The following is a 21,819-nucleotide window of genomic DNA, read 5'->3' on the forward strand; positions in this document are numbered from 1 at the left end:
ACAAGATGCTTACTTCGAACTGCATGCCTGTAGTCATTTTTGGTAGTGTTTTACCACCAACCGTCAAGGAATACTTTGTTTCAGGGGCATCTGTAATCATTAAAATAAAATGGAATAAATTGCCTTTCACTTCCCTATACAGTAGTTTGCTTTCACAAAATCCTTCTTTTGCTAGAAAGGTGGAATGAGCCAAACTACACTTTGCTACAATTTCCAGCTTACCCTTTAATCTGTAATTGGTCAAAAAGGATGGAATTCAGTTCAATACTTAAGACAGAAGCATAGTTTTCTGTCGTACCGACTGAGCTTGCCATGTTGGGAGTGCACTTCACTGTTGCATTTTGTATTTTAGTATTGGAATGTCAAATGGGATAGCTAAGAGGTGTATGATCTCCAACCATTCAAGCTAATAAGTGGTAGACATGAGGCACATTTGTAATGACAATACAGTTAATGTCACTGCTATTTAGGGACTGAAATAGTTGAACAACAAACCTTTGATTTTCCGGTTCTCCCTTTTGCCTCTGATCTCTGCTTCATAATGAGCCTTAGACATATTCAAACCAGTGCGCAGTGGCTTCAGGAAGTTTTCAATCCAGAAAAGATCAGTCCATATTCCAGTCTGTAAAAGGTTAAAAACTGAATAGCTTGTTTGGCAGAATCAAAAATTTCACCCAGTTATGGAGACAGAGTTATAAATTCAATCTTTATAAAATGTTAATTCCTTTCATTTTAAATACCAGAGCCTAGAAATTCTGGTTAGCAGCTGCACTGCCGCAAGTTCAGCGAGGCAGGACTTCAACCCGTCAGTCTGCCCCGGCGATGACTTTGTCCCAAATCCCAGGGTTATTTGCATAAAAGGGGTGGGCAGCCATGTCATTTATGGCACCTCCTGGGCAATTTCCATTGGGAAATGGCACTGTGAACCCTGCTTACGGCACTTGTACAGCATCATACAGGCATACTGTACGTACAATTTTTGTTAGGTAAAGGTATCAAGATATGGAGCAAAGGCAGGTAAATGGAGTTGAGGTACAGATCAGCCATGATCTAAGTGAATGGTGGAGCAGGCTCGAGGGGCTGAATGGCCTACTCTTGTTCCTACTTTCCAATGGCCATATGCTGGGCAGAACTGACGAGATTTCTGTTGGAGACTATCATCTCACCAGACACGCCTACAACTATCGGGGGGGGGGGGGGGGGGGGGGTCAGGTGGCAGATGTTCCCACCCTTCCTCTCGGGATTTTGGAAGGTGGCCAGAAAGTGTTGGGTATCCAGCAAAATGGGTTCAACCGCAAATTTCCTCCCCGCCTAGTTTGGGTCTCCCGTGACTATACTCACAGCAAGTCGGATGATACACTATTTTGTGTGCATTACATTATGTACCATGTATTGCACAATGTATTATTTTGCTAAAGTTCAGCTTGTCCCTTTAAAGCCATGAAGTCCAATTGTTGTTTGGTCAGGGAGCCTTGCAGATTGGAAAGCACATGTCACTTTAAGGTGCAAGTCAGAAGCACTCAGTATTAAAACAAAGTGTGAAGTCTGAAGTAAAATCATGTACAAAAATTGGATAAATACGTAAGACCTGTTTCTTTTCCAAAATACTTACTTGATTTTCCCATTCTTTATCCCTGATCACAAGGTACCTTAGAAGATTCAGTGATGCCATGATCCTAATACAAAAAAGGAAAAACAAAAACTGAAATGCTTCGCTTGTCAGTTATACAGTTTTAGAAATCTTGACCTCGGTTGGCAATCAAGGAGTTGCTTCTTTATCATCTTAAAGAACCAAAGAGATGGGCTCCTCCAATAGCTCAACAAGTTTCCAGTAAGTAGCTAAGTCATAAAAATCAGGATAGTTCCTGGTCTGATCCCTGGTATGTGACAAGTTACCTGGTCACAGTCAGAGCTATGATAGGGGCACAACAGTTGGCTTCAGCATCCTGGATTACAAACAGAAAAAAATCAGGCCGGATCTCTGCTCCTGCTCGTTTTGTGATTCCAGATTTACTATGCATTATGAGAATAGGATTAAGCTGCGCTCTGATGCCCCCCACCAAGACGATAAAGAAAAACGCATTGACACTTCAAGGCTCAAACTTGAAGAATGGTCACTTGGGTGAGTTACAGGAGTGCCTGTGGAATACCAGCAAACAGTTAAAAACAGGGGAGAGAAGGTTAATAAAAGGAAATTGAGGAGTAAAAAGGGAATTTCTTCATATTTACCAGCCCTGCACTCATCTTACTCTCCCTTTCTGAGGTGTCGCTGCACCATTGCCAGGTGGAGGCAAAGATGGGTAACCAAACTGCTTCCAAGTTGTGCCTGATGCAGCTGTCAACCAGGTGTTATAATAGCAGTCCTCAGTGACTCTTCCTTCTTGGAGTGAAGCACCTGGTGTACCCTCTAAGCCTGTTTCTCGTGAACAAGTTCAGAATGTCCAGAATAGGGACTTGGCATAGAAGATCATAGGTTGAGCCTGTGTTTTGGCAAAGCACACTGGTGCACTAACCAACTGCTACTGGGCTATCCGTTTATTTTGCTAAATCAAATGTATTGAAGCTTACCTGTCTGAGTTTTGAAGCATGTCTGTTTCTGCTCCTTCAGGAAGTGAAAGGACTGAATGAAGAAGAGGGATCAATTGTGGGCCCGAGAAACATCCATTTTTATTGCCAGGCTAAAAGCAAAAAAAAGTTTAAATTTACAAAGAAGCAGTCTTTTAAAAAGCGGGGGGACAAGGCAATGATTTGGAAATCTATAGTAAGCACTGGGTTACACTTTAGTGAAACTATTCGTTGGTTAGAAAAATATGGCATACCATCTGGAGGTTAAATAGTTGGTTATACAGAAGTTGTCAGTAAGCCAAAGAAATGCGAGACTGGCTTCTTTAGGTGGTCATGCAATCAACAGAAAATCGCAGAACTGACTGATTTAATTTGCAGTTACACTACTATTGTGTCACTATGAAACAAAGTGTGAGTATTGTGTCCAATTCTGGGGACCGCACTTTAGGGAGGATGTGAAGGCCTTAGAGAAGGTGCAGAAAAGATTTACTAGAATGGTACCAGGGATGAGGGACTTCAGTTTTGTGGATAGACTGGAAAAGCTGGGATTGTTCTCCTTAGAGCAGAGAAGGTTGAGAGGAGATTTGATAGTGGTGTTCAAAATGATGAAGGGTCTAGACAAAGTAAATAAAGAAAAACTGTTCCCACTGGCAGACGGGTCACGAACCAGAGGGCACAGGTTTAAGGTGATTGGCAAAAGAACCAAAGGCGACATGAGGAAAAACTTCTTTACGCAGCGAACATACAAAATAAGAGTGGGAGTAGGCCATTCGGCCCCTTGAGCCTGCTCTGCCATTTGAGAAGATCATGGCTGATCTGATTGTGACCTCAACCCTACTTTCCCGTCTACCTACTATAACCTTTGACTCCCTTGTTAATCAGGAATCTATCTAACTCAGCCTTAAAAATATTCAATGACCCTGCTCCACCGCTCTCTGGGGAAGGGAGTTCCACAGACACACGACCCTCTGAGAGAAAAAATTTCTTCTCATCTCCGTCTTAAATGGGAGACCCCTTATTTTTAATCTGTGGCCCCTAGTTCTAGTCTCTCCCACAGATGGAAACATCCCCTCAGCATCTACCCCTTCTAGTCCCCAGAGTGGTTAGGATCTGGAATGCACTGCCTGAAAGGGTGGCAGAAGCAGGGTCAATTGTGGCTTTCAAAAAGGAATTAGATAGGTACCTGAAGGAGAAAAATTTGCAGGGCTATGGGGAAAGAGCGGGGGAGTCGGACTAGCTGGATTGCTCTTGCAGAGAGCCGGTGCAGGCTCAATGGGTCAAATGGCCTCCTTCTGTGCTGTAACCACTCTATGATTCTTTGTATGAAGGCTAAATGTAAGTGCACACTCCATAATGATAGAAGACTTTGATTATCTCAATAAAAACATAATAAAGTTAAGAACTGTACTTAAAATTCATTTCAAATTTGACTAAATGTAATTTTTTTCAAATCAACAATTTAGCAAAAAAGAGTTGTTTTTTAGATAAATCGCACAATTAGATTCACAATACACTGAGTTCTCTGAAGAATAATTCCTTTGCTTGTACTTCATAAATTAGGAGTGGCAAATGTTTCAGAATAACTGACCCAAAAGGTAGCCATGGCTATTGCTAGTGACATCTATAAAAGCATGCCAGCACTGTCCAATCATTTAAAACACATGCAGGTATATGCCTATACATACACAGGAAAACTTAACAATTCTATGCTTAGTAACATGCTTACCTTCAATGCTAGATCAATCTGATTTTTAATATTTTGTATAATGTAACCTTGTACCCCAGCATGATGGCTTGTCTTTAAGAGACACCTAAAAAAAAATATAAACAGTATAAAATATAAAAACAGTGAAATTGTTCCAGTCACATGAAGCTAACTTGCCTCATTTATTTCTTCCCCTACTTGCACATGTTGTGGAATAGCTTTAAAAACGACCCACTGTTGTTGTTCTGTTAAAACACTGAGACTATAGCAAAGTTAACAAAGTTACCATAAACAGATGTAACATGTTAGTATAACCTCAGAGTTCAAAAGATTCCGTACCATATCAATGAGCCTTAAACAGAATTAGTGTAAATCCCTTAGTCTACTATTATAGTTCAATAACTTTGAGATTGTTGAACTGTACAGCGTAAAACGCAGCAGGCAAGACTCGAGTTACACAAAAGGCTGTGTCTGCTATGAATTACATTCCGCTTGCCCTGAAGCTATTTTTAATGTTAAGACAGAGTGGGGAGCAGAATTCACTTTCTTGTAACAGTAAATATTCTACATTGAGCTTGTAAAGCATCCAGAAGGATCCAGTATCCTAAACCAAGCCTTACATCACACCGAAGACACCACAGAGAGGCTGTCCTCCAGGAGGGTGTTTTACACTTCTTGGCTTTAGTGTGTTCCAGTGTCAGATTAGCATTTGACACTGGCATTATGGTCATCTTCACATCAATCCATGCCTGAAATTGTTTTGCATCAATATGAAAGTTGCAGCCTTAGTATAATTACTGGTCATCTTGATCAAACTCCTGAAATTGTGAATTCCTCTTTTTGTGCAACTTTTAAGTGTGGTCTATTTGTGATGGAAAAAGACACTTTATTCTCTTGTTTAAATTCTATTTGTTAGCACAATGTTTTAGGATTGTTTAAAAATTGAACTGTTCTAGTACAATTTTGTACAAAAATAATTTTGGATTGCAAAAGAAAATCTTAAAGAAACAGTACTTTAAAAAAGGAAAAAGCCCATTGAATGTTACTGAATAACTTAGTGATTTTAAAATACATGTAGAATATAATTTGACAAAAATATTTACATTAAAATATTGCTACGAATTAAGATAAAAAAATTTCAAAATATATTTTATTTCATAGAATTTAAAGATACACACAGTTCAATGTAAATATCACAATTCAAACCGAAAACACTACAGATCGCACACAAAGCGATTTCATTATTACAATTCAAACACAGTATTTCTTATGACTCATGGTGTACAATACAAGGTGGAGTGGCCTTTCTCCATAGAGCTTTGCGTAGGTCGCACCTCGCCTCATTGCGTCCCGCAGCACGTACTCCTGGACCTTGCAGTATGCCAGTCAGCAATACTCGGTCACGGACAACTCCTACAGCTGGAAGACCAGCAGGTTTCGAGCGGACCAAAGGGCCTCTTTCACCGAGTTGATGGTCTTCCAGGCGCAGGTGATATCTGTTTCAGTGTGCGTCCCAGGGAACAGCCCGTAGAGCACAGCCTGTGTTACCAAACTGTTTGGGATGAACCAGGACAGATACCAACACATCTCTCTCCACACCCTCTGCGCAAAAGGGCAGCCCATCAGGGGGTGGACGACGGTTTCCTCCCTGCCACAGCCTCATGGGCAGCTCGCAGTGGTGCTGAGGTCCCGTGCGTGTTGGAAGGACCGCACTGGAAGGGCCTTTCTCATCACCATCCAGGCTACATCCTGTTGGTCAGTTCCGGCGACGAGACGTTCTGCCAAATGGCATCGACCGTCAGGTCAGGGAAGAAACCGATAGAGTCCACCCTCTCCGATCGTTGCAGGACTCAGAACGTTTCATGTCGACTAGTGTCTGACGGCTCGAGGTCGAAGGGGTTCCTCCTCAGGAACTTCTCCACCTGGGACAGGAGGGGTGGGAGGGGTGGGGGGGCAGTCCAGCTGGACAGGACATCCTGCGCCTGCTCGGCCAGACCCAGCCTTCTCAGTGTGTTGGACTGGTAGAAATGCAGCATGTAGTGACACTTGGTGTTTGCGTACTGGGGCTGCTCTACACACATCCTGATGCAGCCACACACAAAGGTGGCCGTCAGGATCAGAGCGGCATTGGGGACGCTCTTCCCCCCCCCTTTGTCTGGGGGCTTGTACATGGTGGCCCTGTGGACAAGTTCTACCTTGGACTTCCAGACAAAGTGGAAGATAGCTCAGGTGACTGTGACGGCTGAGTTGTGGGGAATGGGCCAGACACTGGCCACGTAGAGCAACACCGCGAGTACCTCACACCTTATCACCAGGTTCCTGCCGGTTACGGAGAGGGATCGCCCCAACCACATCCCAAGCTGCTGTTTGGCCTTGGCGATCCGCTCCTCCCAGTTCTTTGTGCAGGCCAGGGGCCCCCCAAACCAGATCTCTAGCACCCTCAGGTAGTCGGACCTGATGGTGAAGGGAATAAGGGACCGGGTCCCCCAACTGCCAAAGAACATGGCCTCGCTTTTACTTCAGTTCACTCTGGCCCGAGGCCAGCTCGAAACGATCGCAGATACCCATCAGTGTGTGGACCGACTGCTGATTGGAGCAGAAGATGGTGACGTCGTCCACGTACAGGGAGGCCTTAACCTGAGAGCCTCCGCTGCCTGGGATCATCACCCTCGATACCTGCGTCCTTCCTGATGGACACAGCAAATGGCTCGATACAACATACGAACAAGATTGCAGGGAGGACAGCCCTGCCTGACTCCAGATCTGATCGGAAAGCTGTCTGACTCCCACCCGTTGATTGGGACTGCGCTACGGATATCCGCATAGAGCAGTTGGATCCAATCGCGGATTCCCTCCCCAAAACCCATTTTGGAGAGTATGTCCATCATGTATGTGTGGGATATTCTGTCAAAGGCCTTCTCCTGGTCCAGGCTGATGAGGAAGGTGTTCACCCCTCTGTCCTGCACATAGGCGATCGTATCCCTGAGCAGCATAAGGCTATCAGAGATCTTCCTACCAGGTACAGTACAGGTCTGATCCGGGTGGATCACCTGCTCCAGAGCAGACATGAGCCTGTTGGCGATGGCCTTAGACAGAATCTTGTAGTTGACATTTAGCAAGGAAATGGGTCGCCAATTTCTGATTTCTTCCCTCTCCCCCTTCCGCTTGTAGATGAGGGTGATGATGCCTTTCCTCATGGACTCTGACAAGCTGCCTGCCAGAGGCATACCCCCGGTACACTTCCAACAGGTCTGGGCCTATCCAGTCCCACGGGGCCGAGTACAACTTGACAAAAGGAGAAATACCTCCATTGACAGGACTTCCAATAAGACAATCAATATTCAAGTCAAGTGTCTATGGGATCACTATTAGGTCAATATGTATGCAGAGCAAGCAACAATCTAAAACCCTCTGACCCATTCCATTAGCATTATCAACTAGATTACATAATTAAATCCAAAGAGAAACTGTAATTGTAAAGCAGTAACAGCGCACAGCAACAGTTACACTAAGCTTTATTTAAATAACTCAAAAAAGACCATAATTGTATATATTGCAAAAAAACGGATCCATAGTTTGTTACAAAATAGAACACAATTTCAGGGCTCAGATGACTGCATAGAAAATGTATGGTTTAGCTCAGTAACTGAACACCAAGACAGTGACTTAAAGTCCTTCTGCTTTCTGTAACTGGCAGAACTTACAAAGTATTTTAGTACTGCGCTGTAAAGTACCAAAAGCTGCTGGGTTCAAACCACACCAGAATTTCAGCACATAATTCAGGTTAACATTTTTTAAAGGATGTTATATGAATGGAAGTTTGTAATTTCTTTCTTATCAAAATAGCTTTTTACCACTTAAAAAGTATGCTGCAAAATACAGTAATAGTTATGCAGTGTTATTAATCTAATAAAGCTAAAAAGCCGTTATAGCTCTTGTGTTCTCTGCAATGGATATTGATAATACCTTGAATATTTTTATATTTGATAAAGGGTATATTAAGTTGAATTTACTGTTATTTTTATTCCAATTAGACATGTCTGCCTGGCTTATAAGCAGTTTTTTGCATGTCCTAACTTATTGTACATAAACAGGTTCCACTTAACATTTTAATATCTATTCAGAAAAACTAGCAGAAGTCAAAATCTTTAAAATTAATACCTTATAAAATAAATGCCTTCTAGACATTACTCACCTAAATAATTTGTGTTTTGCTTCTGGATCAAACTTGTCAATGTACTGCTGAAATATCTTTAGGCTCCATTTCCGCTAAAACAGTGAAAAGACAATTAAATCTAATAAAGCATTCCATGTTCTTTAGATAGAAGTCATTTCATATAATTGCATTAATACATACCAAATGCTCAATAGGACAGAGAGTCATCACCTTCACTAAATCCTAGAGTCAGAAATTTGAGAAATAACCCATTAAAATGGTAGCCAGAAGTACACATTATAATCTAAGTTATAATTGCTAGGTTTTTTTAATGTTGCTGTAAATTAAAGCATGGGCCACATATACATTTGCTTTATGCTTGAGTTGTGGATTACCTGTGGAATGCTGAGAATGTTCTTGATTTCCAAATACTTATGGGAAAGACTATTATCTTCAACTGTTAATAAACAATGTTCATACAATTCCTGAAAAAGAAAGTAGATATGCATTAAAGTGTGGAAGATCAGTCATCAACAAATATTTAAAGTGAATTAAAATAAAATATTATCTGTCACACTAGAAAATATTTATGCTTTTGACTGTTAGACAAATATATTTGATAGGTGCAATGTAGAAGTTAACTGTAACAAGCTTTGGAGATTCAGCATAAGTTTCAAACAGGCACTTTAGGTTTGCTGGTCAGTAAACAAATATACCTACCAGTCCTTTAGACAAAATGGACTCTTCTGTCCTGCCATTAGAATAAACAAAGTTATTTTATGCAGTCGGAAAGAAACAACAAGTTTTATAATTATAAACTGGGAGTTTCAATCATCGTAAAATTACATTAAAATGTTCACAATCTTTTAAAACCTGTAAACTATTAATATTTAAGTTACTATTCTTGAAAGTTGAAATATTCATGAAAATAAAAGTTGTTAGCAAAGTAACTCAACTTTAATGTTATTCTGTCATTTCTTTATTACAAATTCAAAGCACAGCAAGTGAAAATATATTTCCCAGCTTCCCTAATGGCTGTACGGATCAGGAAGGTCACAGTTTCAATCTCTGCTCTGTAACGAGTTTGCTGATTTCAGCCTGCTTGCGGGGTAGGGTAATAAAATCAGCTAAGAAATTCCGTTGCCAATCACTATCCAATAACTTCTGATGGAAGTGTGCAGGTGGGGACATCAGGGGCAGACACAGAATTGGGTTCATCCGTAATTTCTTCCCCTGTCCCATACTCCAAGATCCTGTTGACACTCACTGTCTAGGCTTACGAGAGTGGCCAACAGTGTGGTCCAGTCCCACAGCAGTTTCAATGTCTTCAAGACAGGAGAAGGGGAGAAACCTACTAGAAAAAAAGGGGATGTATATCTCCTTTGATTTGGGCTATTACATTAAAACCCGTGTGAAAATCAAGCTTTCAAATTACATAATTATCAGTACAATGATTTTCCAGATGTATTAGTGCATTTACTTAACTCACCTTCTTATTAGTGCAGCTATATATTCCACATTGAATTGAAGGAAGTACCCAGGGCTGCAAAGCATAGTTTTCATTTTTTTAAAATTACATTACAAACAAGAAACATATAGGTACATTAAAACTGATTTTTTAAATGTGATTCTGTGCAGATTATGATACCTAGAAATAACCAAATATAAATTGTTCCTTTTCTGTATCACATTAGATTTGCTTTAAAAAATTGAAGTCAAAATTGTGAATAAACTATATATGATCTTGTGTTTATAATCTGTATTGGTGCGATTGGAATACTGTTTACCTCTAATCTTGTTGATTGGTGTCATATGACACCACAGACCAATTAGATCCTCACACAAAAAAATAGAAGTATGCTTTTTATTTTATTTTGTACATTTATGGTTTTGCTTCCTTCTACACTGCCATGGCTTTTGCTGTCATGGCCAGCATCCCAGCTATTGGCCCTTAGTTGACAAACACGTCTTCCTATTCAGAGGATTGCCATGGCTTCCAGTGTAGCAACCAACCTCTCCCCCTATCACTTTCCAGCCCCATGCTCTCTTTCCCATTGTGTGTCCACACTTACAATGAGCAATGCCACAGGACATCAATTAATGATACACAACCTTCTTCTTGTAAACTGTACCTCTCAGTTGCCCTGTGGTACCTCCCCAAAGTTTAACATTATTCATGTATAAGTCTTGAAAACAAATATTAGCAGACCTAGAGCACCACTATTGCCCTGGCTGAGATCAACTAACTCAGCATAGAACAGGGTACAAACCGCCTCGAAAGCTCAGATGCTCAGTGGATAAACTCGCTGAGCCACTGGGGAGATTACTTTGGCAATAGTAATTGCACAACTGTTTATGGAAAACAGTCAAACTCTGTGATTATTAGCAAGCAAACATTACCTTACTGCCTTATAACATCTGTCTTAAACTGCCACTTATTTTTCAATGTTCTATTGTAGTGAATACAGTAGCCACTCTGACATTTATCCGATTCTGTTTTTGGAAGTTATTCTCCCCACTTAATCACCTTGCATCAGTGAAGTTTCATTTTGGCACTAGAAAGAACACCTAAAAAAAAACTGGCCATTTAAAAAAAGTATTCAAGATAGAACGGGTGTGAAATCAAATCTTATAAGACCTTGTATTGTAAAACACCATTAATGTAACAAAATATCCTTTGGTGCCTCATATGGTTAAGAGAAGAATTAAGTTGACCAAATAAATGGTTGGGAAAAAATAGGTTTTGAGGAAGTTTTTAAAAGCGAGGAGAGAAGTTCCAAGGTGAAGGTATTTGGAGGGGTGGGGAGTGGGGGGGGCAGGGGGGGAAGGTTGTATTCCAGAGAGAGTAGCTAAAGGCTGCCACCAAGTAAGGAGGACCTAGCGAACAATAGTTACAAAGACTCTGAAATTACAACATGTTTCATTAAATCCCCAGAATATAGTGGAAAATAATGGACCGTCATCTTTACGCACCTGTATACAGCTGGAAATTGATCAATACCAATATGCTGAACAAATAAAAGATATGCCAGGCTTGCCAGTGAATTTGTTGGGTATTTTATATCTTCTTCCAAAGGGTCAATCTCCCGCAGTTTCTTTCTGGACTGTAGCAACTGATGAACCATCAACACAGGAAGCGACTCACCAATTGCTAACAGGAAAACCTACAGAGGAGGATGGCACTTATTTAAGTGTACGTAACCTTTTTCTCTGCCAAATTGCTAAAGGCATGTATGGATTAGATGTATTCAAATATTTGGTCTGGGACCCTTGTTTAGAAAACAAATTCCTCTACATAACTGTGCAGTCAAATATGAATGTTGTGTTATATATGACAGGTTTTTGTAAAAATGTGCCTCAGCACATAAATACAAAGGTCTACTCCATTTACCCTGGAGGTTTAAAAAATAAATACTTTTACTGACGCTTTTTCTGAGTAGAAAAGATACAGATTTTATTTACATGTATAGGTAACCGATGGACTACTGGTAGCTCTAAAAAATTCCAAGTTCCCTGGGCCATCAAGTTTTCTTTTATTTTACATTTTAGGGTATATAATTATACCCTATTTTAACTTTTTCTAATTTTTTTTCATTTTTCCTGAATATTTAAACATTAAACCTATGTTTCCCCATGTGCTGCACTCTGGAAATAGAAGTTACATAGTCAATAAATGACCCATAACTAGCTGTAGATCAACTCCAAAAGCTTTTTTTTTGTCAATTAAGGCTCATGGCATTGTAGACCTGATCATGTCATTGATGAAAGCAGGTCAGTGTTCACACATCTTTTTGATTGTGGCATCAGCGCTTGGTTATAGACAGTCCAGGGAAGCAGGAGTCGTCAAAATGTGTTATCCCATCAGTTGAATCTTAGGAGTTAAAAAGGAGTATGTTTCTACCCTCACCCTTTCTAGAACAGCTAAGTTTCCACAACATTCTTCCTCTCCTCCAAACCTCCCCAAGACTGGGGAATTGCTGTGTGGGGACTAGTGGGCACCCCAAAACATTATACTTTTTTTTTAAGATTTTGAAATCTTGCTGCAACCCACACAAGGTGCACATGAATCCAACTGATTGTGAAATGCAAAGATCTTCACACTGCAATTTATTTTCACAGTTGTAGTTAAATAGAGGAATTAAGTCATTTTTATTTATGCAATTAGATGCAATATTTAACCCATAATAATGATGCAAGATAAAAAAAATGAAGTTGGACAAGTACTATTTTAGTTCACATCAGTTTTTAAAAAATAAATGTCATAAGTTGTTTAATTACATAGAATGTACAGCATAGAAATAGGCCATTCGGTCCAACTGGTCCATGCTGGTGTTTATGCTCCACACAAGCCTCCTCCAAATTAATTTGGAGTTAATTTATTTGGAATGTAGAAACTCAGTGTTCATCAGCACAATCAAAGCAACAGTCAGAGAGTAAACCACCCTAGTAGATAAGATGGTGTGGACAGATCAAGCTTACCAGAATTTCAGCAGCAAAAGTTCTCAATGAATTTTCCTCAATCTCTTCAGGTAATGGATGTAACTGTGCTGTCAGCAGTGGGTATTCCAAACTTTTCATACAGCTACAGCAATTTTAAAAATACTAATTAGACTGCGCCGCACATTAATTTACCTGACAAAAACTCTTAAAGTGTGTAGATCACCTAACTGAAAATTAAGTACCTACAATTTCAGTAGTTCCTCCTTTAGCTCATTATAGGAAGAGTTTCTCTTGGATTCTGTTGTTTGACTCACTTCATCCACAAATGGTTTGACAAAAGAGGTAACAGCCATACAACATTTGCAAAGCTCATGTACATCCTGTTTGCGTTGTTCATTTGTAAAAGGTACAGGTAGCTGGGAGATTTGGCTTAGAATTGTTGCAAGAGACAGTCCCACGGAATATGCCTTTTTATGTTTCATTTTTAACAGCACTAGGAAAATAAGTTTTATCAAGTCAAACCTCTGGCTACTGGTAATGCTGGTAGTTAAAGATGCAATTTATCACATGAAAACCAAAATAAGATCCTAACTACTGTAAAATACCATTATTGCAGAATACTAAAACATATTAAAAAAAAGTCACTTTTTTTTAAAAACGGACTTAACAAAAATTAGTCAGGGCAAATTCTGCCTAAGCAATTTATTTAATAAAACTAAGTTGGTCTTCTAAGAAATAGATTCAGTTGACTTGGTATTTTCCTAATATTGCAAGTACCACCAGTTTGGAATCAGGTCTGGTGTAGCTATTATCACATTGTGTATTTCATGAGAATCACAGCAATATTTTTAAAATAAAAATACAGATTTCTAAAGCTTCTGAAACAAAAGATTAATTATGTTTCTGCAAAGCATTCTAGTAATTTGTTTCTTTAAAAACAGCACAATTAAAGTATGCATCTCTTTTAATATCTGCTAATGTGATAGATATTTGAATCTACACAATCTTAACATATATTGAGATAAACCAAGTAATAGCCTTCTATAAAGTAAACTTATATTGATTTGTAACTTCAAATTACCTGTCTGAAGTGGCTGCAGGAGCAATAAGATAGTTTTAGATATGTTATTTCCAAAAGCCTCCTCAACCTGTTCAAGTAAACCCACCAGAAGTTCCTTTGGGTTGCTTATCTACAAGGAAGAAACAAAAAGTAGAACCATTACCACAACATTGTGAAGCAAATTTCTATCATTTTGTGACAAGCTAATGTTTATGCGGCTTTTATTTATTTGAATATCTATCCGTAATATGTTACATTTGCTATGTTTGGTCACACGCTCTTTGTTCGAGCATCATCATTCAATCATGGCTCTAGGTTGAATCTCAATAGGATTTTCATATTAGAAAGCTGCCTGTCACAGAGTCAGCTGTACACTTCTACAGCTAGATAGAGCGTCATAAGCTCCAGAGGCTGCAGATCCCCATAACCTCACCTACAGCATCACTAATGCACTCCGAGGGAAATTCACTTTATCCTGACTTCCTGTGGGAAAGCCGCGGGAGATCCAGTAGTATATTTATAAATCTAAGGAAAAGGTAAAGTTTATTTAAGCAGTTTGGCTCAGCTGGTCAGACTAAGGGAGAATACGAGAAGGTCTAAGATAGGCTTACAATGCACGTGTGTAAACGCACGAAGCGTGGTAAATAAGGTTGATGAGCTGCAGGCGCAAATAGCCACATGGGAATATGATGTAGTGGCAATAACTGAGACCTGGCTCAAAAAAGGGCAGGATTGGGTACTAAATATCCCTGGATACAAGGTGTTCAGGAAAGAAAGGAGGGGGTGTGGCAGTATTGATTAAGGAGAATATTACAGTGCTGGAGAGAGAATGCCCTTGAGGGGGTCAAGGGCAGAATCTATTTGGTTAGAGTTAAGAAACAATAGAGATGCCATTACACTACTGGGTGTATTTTATAGTCCTACTTCAACTATGGGAAGGATATAGAGGAGCAAATTTGCAGGGAAATTACAGAGAGGTGCAAGAACATTGAGTAGTGATAATGAGGGACTTCAACTACCCTAATATAGACTGGGACAGTAATAGTGTAAACGGCAAAGAAGGGAAAGAATTTCTGAAGTGTGTTCAGGAGAACTTTCTTGATCAGTATGTTTCCAGACCAACAAGGAAGGAGGCATTGCTGGATTTGGTTCTGGGGAATGAGGTGGGTCAAGTGGAGCAAGTGTCAGTGAGGGGGAACATTTAGGGAACAGTGATCATAGTATCATAAGGTTTAGATTAGCTATGGAAAAGGACACAGGGTAATCTAGAGTAAAAATACTTAATTGGAGGAGGGCCAATTCAGTGGGTTCAGAACAGATCTGGCCCGAGTAAATTGGATTCAAAGATTGGCAGGCAAAACTGTAATAGAACAATGTGTGGCCTTTAAAGAAGATATGGTTCGGGTACAGTCTAGATACATTCCCACGAGGGGGATAGGTAGGACAACCAAAGTCAGACTTCCCTGGATGACGAAAGAGATAAAGAGCAAGATGAAGCAGAAAAAGGGGGCGTTTGACAGATGTCAGGTTATTAATACAAGTGAGAACCAGGCTGAGTATAGAAAGTTCAGAGGAGAAGTAAAAAAGGAAATAAGCGGGCCAAAGAAAAAGTATGAGAATAGACTGGCAGCTAACATAAAAGGGAATCCAAACATCTTCCACAGGTGTATAAATAGTAAACGGGTTGTAAGAGAAGGGGTGGGGCCGATTAGAGACCAAAAAGGAGATCTACTCATGGAGGCAGAGGGCATGGCTGAGGTACTAAATGAGTACTTTGCATCTGTCTTTACCAAGGAAGAAGATACGGCCAAAGCCACAGTAAAAGAGGAGGTAGTTGAGATACTGTGTGGGATAAAAATTGATAAAGAGGTACTAGAAAGGCTGGCTATACTTAAAATAGATAAGTCAGCAGGTCTGGATGGGATGCATCCTAGGTTGCTGAGGGAAGAAAGGGTGGAAATTGCAGAAGTATTGGCCACAATCTTCCAGTCCTCCTTAGACACGGGGTGGTGCCGGAGGACTGGAGAATTGCAAATGTTACACCCTTGTTCAAAAAAAATGTAAAGATAAACTCAGCAACTACAGGCCAGTCAGTTTAACCTTGGTGGTGGGAAAGCTTTTAGAAACAATAATCGGGACAAGTGTGCATTAATAAGGGAAAGCCAGCACGGGTTTGTTAAAGGCAAATCGTGCTTGACTAACTTGATTGAGTTTTTTGATGAGGTAACAGAGAGGGTTGATGAGGGCAATTGGTTGATGTTGTGTATATGGACTTTCAAAAGGCGTTTGATAAAGTGCCACATAATAGGCTTGTCAATAAAATTGAAGCCCACGAAATAAAAGGGGCAGTGGCAAGGTGGATATGAAATTGGCTAAGTAATAGGAAACAGAGGGTAGTGGTGAACGGCTGTTTTTCAGACCGGAGGAAGATATGCCACGGTGTTCCCCAGGGGTCGGTACTGGGATCACTGTTTTTTTTGATATATATTAATGACTTGGACTTGGGTGTACAGGGCACAAGTTCAAAATTTGAGCTAACACAAAACTTGAAAGTGTAGTGAACAGTGAGGAGGATAGTGATAGACTGCAAGAGGACATAGACAGGCTGGTGGAATGGGCGGACACGTGCCAGATGAAATTTAACGCTGAGAATATGAAGTCTTACATTTTGGTAGGAAGAACGAGGAGAGGCAATATAAACTAAAGGGTATGCAGGAACAAAGAGACCTGGGGGTATACGTACACAGGTCGTTGAAGGTGGCAGGACAGGTTGAGAAAGCGGTTAAGAAAGCATACGGAATCCTGGGCTTTATAAATAGAGTCATAGGGCCCGATATTAGGAGGGAGGCGGGTTCTCAGCAGGGGGTGGGGGGGGGTCGACTGGGCGCGTGGGTAACGCGCCCGGTGAAATCAGTGTGCTCCGCAGGCTGATTGGAGCCACTTACCCGTGCTTCCGGGTTTCGCGCTGGAAAGCTGCACGGCGGGCGGACTGCGCACGCGCAGCAAAGTCTGTCAGCTGGAGGAGCCCTATTTAAAGGGGCAGTCCACCAATGCGCCTCCTGCAGCAAACAACCAATTCTGAACCATGGAGCAGGCCAGAGGGAAGGCTGCCCCAGGATTTTCGGACTCCTCACTCCAGGTGCTGCTGGATGGGGTGAGGAGGAGGAGGGAAATCCTTTTCCCATCCGATGGGAGGAAGTGCCCTCCCTCCACCACGAAGAAGGCCTGGCTGGAGGTGGCCGAGGAGGTCACCAGCAGCGGCAATGTGCCAAGAACCTGGGTCCAGAGCAGGAAGAGATTTAATGACCTAACCAGGTCAGCCAAAGTGAGTATACTTACGCATTCTCGCACACACTGTCTTCCACATCACCTCCACCACCACACAACCCCTTCTGCACTGCCACCACAATGCTCTCGCATCGCTCCTCACATCCACTCAACTATCATCCTCACCTTGCCTACACGTACTCACCACCCCTGTCTCCATTTGAACACTACCACGCAACCCAATCCTCATACAATATCATGGCTTTGTTGCACACGCACCCTCCCATGCACCTCCCTCACGCTCAACCCCACCCACACCAATGCATGCAGCGGGTCACCATGCAACCATCACTCAATCATGCCTCTGTGTTTTGCCTTGATAGGAGATGAGATGCCAGAACGCCCGGAAGAGGGCACAGACCAGAGGGGGCCCGCCACACCAGGTGGCACTAACAGACGCAGAGCAGCAGGCATTGGAGATCAGCCGCACGCTGGAATGCCTGTCCGTGGCGGATGCTGAGGCTGGGATTGCACAAGCGGCTGGTGACAGAAAGCTAACACTCAGCACTCATGATAGCAAATGATCTTAGCATCACTTGGCATCTGCAGCACCTCAACATCTGTCCACATGCCTAATATTGCTTTCTGTTCTCTTGCAGACCCATCTGTGAGCGCCGTGACCGTGGAGGGCAATTCCTCAGAGGACCTGCCTGCCTCTGAGGGTCCATCGTCCCATCTCAGCCATGCATCCACCAGCGCAGATACACACACCTCGGTGGGTCCCCGTCCTCACTTAGTTGGGCTTGCACATGGTGAGTCACCACGCACATGTGAGCACGAGCAGACACTGGTGGCAGGGGCAGCCGTGGAGAGTCCGCATCGGTGGGAGCACTCTTCTCCAGGCTCTGCTCAGCTGATGCTGAACCCTGGGGGCCAGCTGTGAAAAGGAGAGTCGTCGAGGGGCAGCAGCAAATTGCCGAGGTGCTGGAACAGGTGCCACGCGCACTCTCCACAATCTTGCAGAGGATGAAGGAGTCCAACTCCTGCATGAGGAGAATGGTGGCACAGGTACAGGAGGATATCTCTGAGATAGTGTCGCAGGGACGTGAAGGCATCTCTGAGATAGTGTCGCGGGTAGGTGCAGGAATGTCTGCGATGGAGGAAAGGCTAGCCTCCCTCGAGCGTCAAGCACGGCTCAACAATGAGTCCATTCAGGCCCTGACAACGGCCGTTCGGATTCAGGGTGAGCAACATTCTGCCGCCTTAAACAGGCTGACAGATACTTTACAAGTGGCCTTCCAAGGCCTCACACAAGCCCTGCAAACTGCCGTCCAGCATGGTGGAAGGAGTGACGTGGGCCTGGGCCACGAGAGGGATGATGGTGAAAGGGGACATGGAAGCGGGGACGCCACTCAAAGCGTTCCCACGTCTCACCCGTTGCCCCCCTCTCAAACAGTACCCGCAATGCTGCCCCCTCTCCAGGTGGCCGAGTCTGCCCCTGCACAGGTGCAGGTGGAGCAGTCTTTGGAGGGGCCCTCATGGGCACCGAAACCCAGAGGGCATCGGCCCAAAGCATCTAATCGGTCAGGGCATGGACAAGAGCAACCTGCCACTACCTCTGCTGAAGCCACAGGGGTAGCACCACGTAGGGGTTCCCGGAAACGCAAGGCGAAGGTTTTGTGAGCACAAAGGGAATGCACAAGGGTGTCTGACGATTTGTCATGTTTTTTTATTTATATTTCTTTTCTGCCACATGCACAATAAATATTATTATCACCACTACTGCCACGTCTTGCCCATTCTTGACTGGCTTGTGGAATAGGTCCCTTTCATGGGGTTCACCGTGAACATGCACACTTGATGCCACCCATTGTGTCACTGCAGAGTGGGTGTAGGTGTATTTGCAGGGCTCTTTTGTACAGACGACTGAGAGACATCGGCGATGTCCCCGGTGGCACCTGGAAGGATGCGGAGGAGAAGTTGTTGAGGGCAATGGTGACTTTGACAGAAGAGGTGCTCGGGCCAGCTGGGAGCAGCTCGGCATGAACGAGGCTGCAGATGTCCACGACTACATGTCGAGTGACTCTGAGCCTCCATGCGCACTGCTGCTCAGAGAGGTCCAGGAAGCTGAGCCTCGGTCTGTAGACCCTGTGGCGAGGGTAGTGCCCTCTGCAACGCATCTCTCTGTTGTTCCCCTCCCTCCTGCTGTGCAGGTGGATGTGTCACATCACTGTGTTGTGGAGCTCCACCTGTCAGAGGTGGACGGCATGGTCGGTGATGCTGTTCGCCCTCCGAGGAGGTCATGACTGCAGCTATGTCGGCCCCCATCCGGAAGATGTACATCTGAGGGGGTCCGCAAGGTAGGTAAATGTGTCTGGACACCGGGGTAAGTGTGCAAGTTTGTGAATTTAATTGTTAGGAGGAAGGTGGTGGAGGCCAAACTTTGTCCGAAGTGACAGAGTGGCCTCCTGCAATGAGTGAGGGTCTCCCCCCACCTCCCCCACCTGTCAAATGGACCTTTGCAGCTGCCACAGGCTGATGGCTGCAACACGTCCATTTGAACTGGGAGTGTTTCCCCCAGTACGGGAAACAGTCTCAGTTCATTTCAAAATCCCACCCCTCCTAAAATATCAGGTCAATCAGGTCTGTAAACGACCTGAAGTACCTGTTTAAGTACTTTAAGTGGCACCCTGCCAACTTTAATTGCCGGCGGGAGTCCCACATACGGGGGCTGCGCGCGCATGTCAGCGCGTCACTGGGGAACCCGGAAGTGGGCGGGCTCCAGACCCGCCCCGGGAATCCCCGATTTTCGCAGCCCACCCGCCACAAACGCACCCGACCGGGGGTGCGAAAATCGAGCCCATAGAGTACAAAAGCGAGGATGTTATGTTGAACCTTTAATATACACTGGCTCGGCCACAATTGGAGTATTGTGTCCAATCCTGGGCACCGCACCTTAGGAAGGATGTGAAGGCCTTAGAGAGGGTGCAGAAAAGATTTACTATAATGGTTCCAGGGATGAAGGACCTCAGTTACGTGAATAGACTGGAAAAGCTGGGATTGTTCTCCTTAGAGCAGAGAAGGTTGAAAGGAGATTTGATAGTGGTGTTCAAAATCACGAAGGGTCTAGACAAAGTAAATACAGAAAAACTGTTCCCACTGGCGGAAGGGTCGCAAACCAGAGGACACAGGTTTAAGGTGATTGACAAAAGAATCAAAGGCAACATGAGGAAAAAATTTTTTACACAGCGAGTGGTTAGGATCTGGAATGCACTGCTTGAAAGGTTGGTGGTAGCAAGTTCAAGTGTGGCTTTCAAAAAGCAATTAGATAGGTACCTGAAGGAGAAAAATTTGCAGAGCTACGGGGAAAGAGCGGGGAGTGGGACTAGCTGGATTGCTCTTGCAGAGAGCCAGCGCAGGCTCAGTGGACCGAATGGCCTCCTTCTGTGCCATAACCATTCTATGATTCCATGGTAGCACTCGAGTCAGAAAGTTGTTTCCTCAAGTCTCATTCCAGGACTTGAACACCTAATCTAAGTTGACGTCTCAGTGCAGTACCGAGGGACTGCTGCATTGTCAGATGTTCATTTTTTTGGATGAGACGTTAAGTCAGTGTTCCGTCTAACTATTCAGATGGATATAAAAGATCCCATGGCACTATATGGAGAAGAGTAGAGTTCTCCCAGTGTCCTGGCCAACATTTTTCTCTTGATCAACAGCATCAAAAACAGATTAACTGGTTATTCACTCATTTACTGTTAACTCTGGGGCCTTGCTATGCTCACAATGGCTATCACTTTTGCCTACATAACAAGTGACTGAACTTCAAAAGTAATTCATTGGTTGTGAAAGGCTTTCAAAAATCTTGACATGATAAAGGCACTATACAAATGCAAGATTTTTTCTTTCTTCTTAAAATGTGTAACAAATGCAAGAAGCTTTGCACTCTAATTTACAGTTACTGCTCTGTGTATACTCACCTGTACTATATGGTCTAGTATTTTCAAGCAGTTTTCCCTGTGTTCTATTTCTCGCTCGTCTCTCAAAGCACAACTGACAATAGGACCAACAAGATTCCAGCCCATGCAGACAACAAAGTCCTGTAAGATATTAAATGAGGGTGAGGGAAAGAAACAGAAAATAGAATGGTAAATTAAATAGGTCCAATGCATATAGATGTTGCATCTATTTTTTCACAAAATTTTACCTTAAAAAGGTACAGGTTGTCCTACCAAGGGGCAGTTGCTATGGCATTAGCACAATGGGTTATTGGCTCATTTCCAAAGGAATGGTTTAAAGAGTTTAAATGGGAGCTGTATACTTTATTCTAAACTCCAAGTCACAAGGTTGTGGGTTCAAGCCACATTCGAGGTCTTCAACATATAATCTAGGCTACAACTTCAGTGTAGTTGTGAGGAAGTCTTACATTGTCGGAGGTATTGTTTTGTAGCTGAAAAGTTAAACCGAGCCCTATCAGCCAACATCACCAAAATACAAATTAACTACACATTCATCTCATTTTCTGTTTATAGGGCTTCACTGTGCATAAATTGGCTGTCATATTTGCGTAATTCATTGGTTGTCGCATTTGCGTAATTCATTGGTTGCAAAGTACTTTGGGACATA

General features: G+C 42.8%; 1 protein-coding gene across 3 annotated transcripts in view; it reads right to left on the reverse strand.

The window, feature by feature from the left end:
• Positions 1–21,819, reverse strand: part of glmna (glomulin, FKBP associated protein a) — a 29,719-nt gene that overhangs the window by 2,505 nt on the left and 5,395 nt on the right. For all 3 annotated transcript variants that reach the window (XR_010963827.1, XM_067989919.1, XM_067989920.1), the window contains exons 4-18: positions 21,174–21,293; positions 13,948–14,056; positions 13,113–13,359; positions 12,906–13,008; positions 11,400–11,590; positions 9,916–9,969; positions 9,147–9,177; positions 8,822–8,911; positions 8,628–8,669; positions 8,466–8,539; positions 4,292–4,376; positions 2,569–2,678; positions 1,613–1,676; positions 496–622; positions 14–90 (exon numbers count right to left, since the gene is read on the reverse strand). Coding sequence is in view for 2 of the 3 variants with exons in the window: in XM_067989919.1 (XP_067846020.1) it covers positions 14–90; positions 496–622; positions 1,613–1,676; positions 2,569–2,678; positions 4,292–4,376; positions 8,466–8,539; positions 8,628–8,669; positions 8,822–8,911; positions 9,147–9,177; positions 9,916–9,969; positions 11,400–11,590; positions 12,906–13,008; positions 13,113–13,359; positions 13,948–14,056; positions 21,174–21,293 (1,524 nt within the window). In the remaining variant the exon portion in view is untranslated. The remainder of the gene's footprint in view (positions 1–13; positions 91–495; positions 623–1,612; positions 1,677–2,568; positions 2,679–4,291; positions 4,377–8,465; positions 8,540–8,627; positions 8,670–8,821; positions 8,912–9,146; positions 9,178–9,915; positions 9,970–11,399; positions 11,591–12,905; positions 13,009–13,112; positions 13,360–13,947; positions 14,057–21,173; positions 21,294–21,819) is intronic.

The sequence above is a fragment of the Heptranchias perlo genome, chromosome 9 (assembly GCF_035084215.1).
Source record: "Heptranchias perlo isolate sHepPer1 chromosome 9, sHepPer1.hap1, whole genome shotgun sequence".
In the NCBI taxonomy this organism is placed as follows: Eukaryota; Metazoa; Chordata; class Chondrichthyes; order Hexanchiformes; family Hexanchidae; genus Heptranchias; species Heptranchias perlo.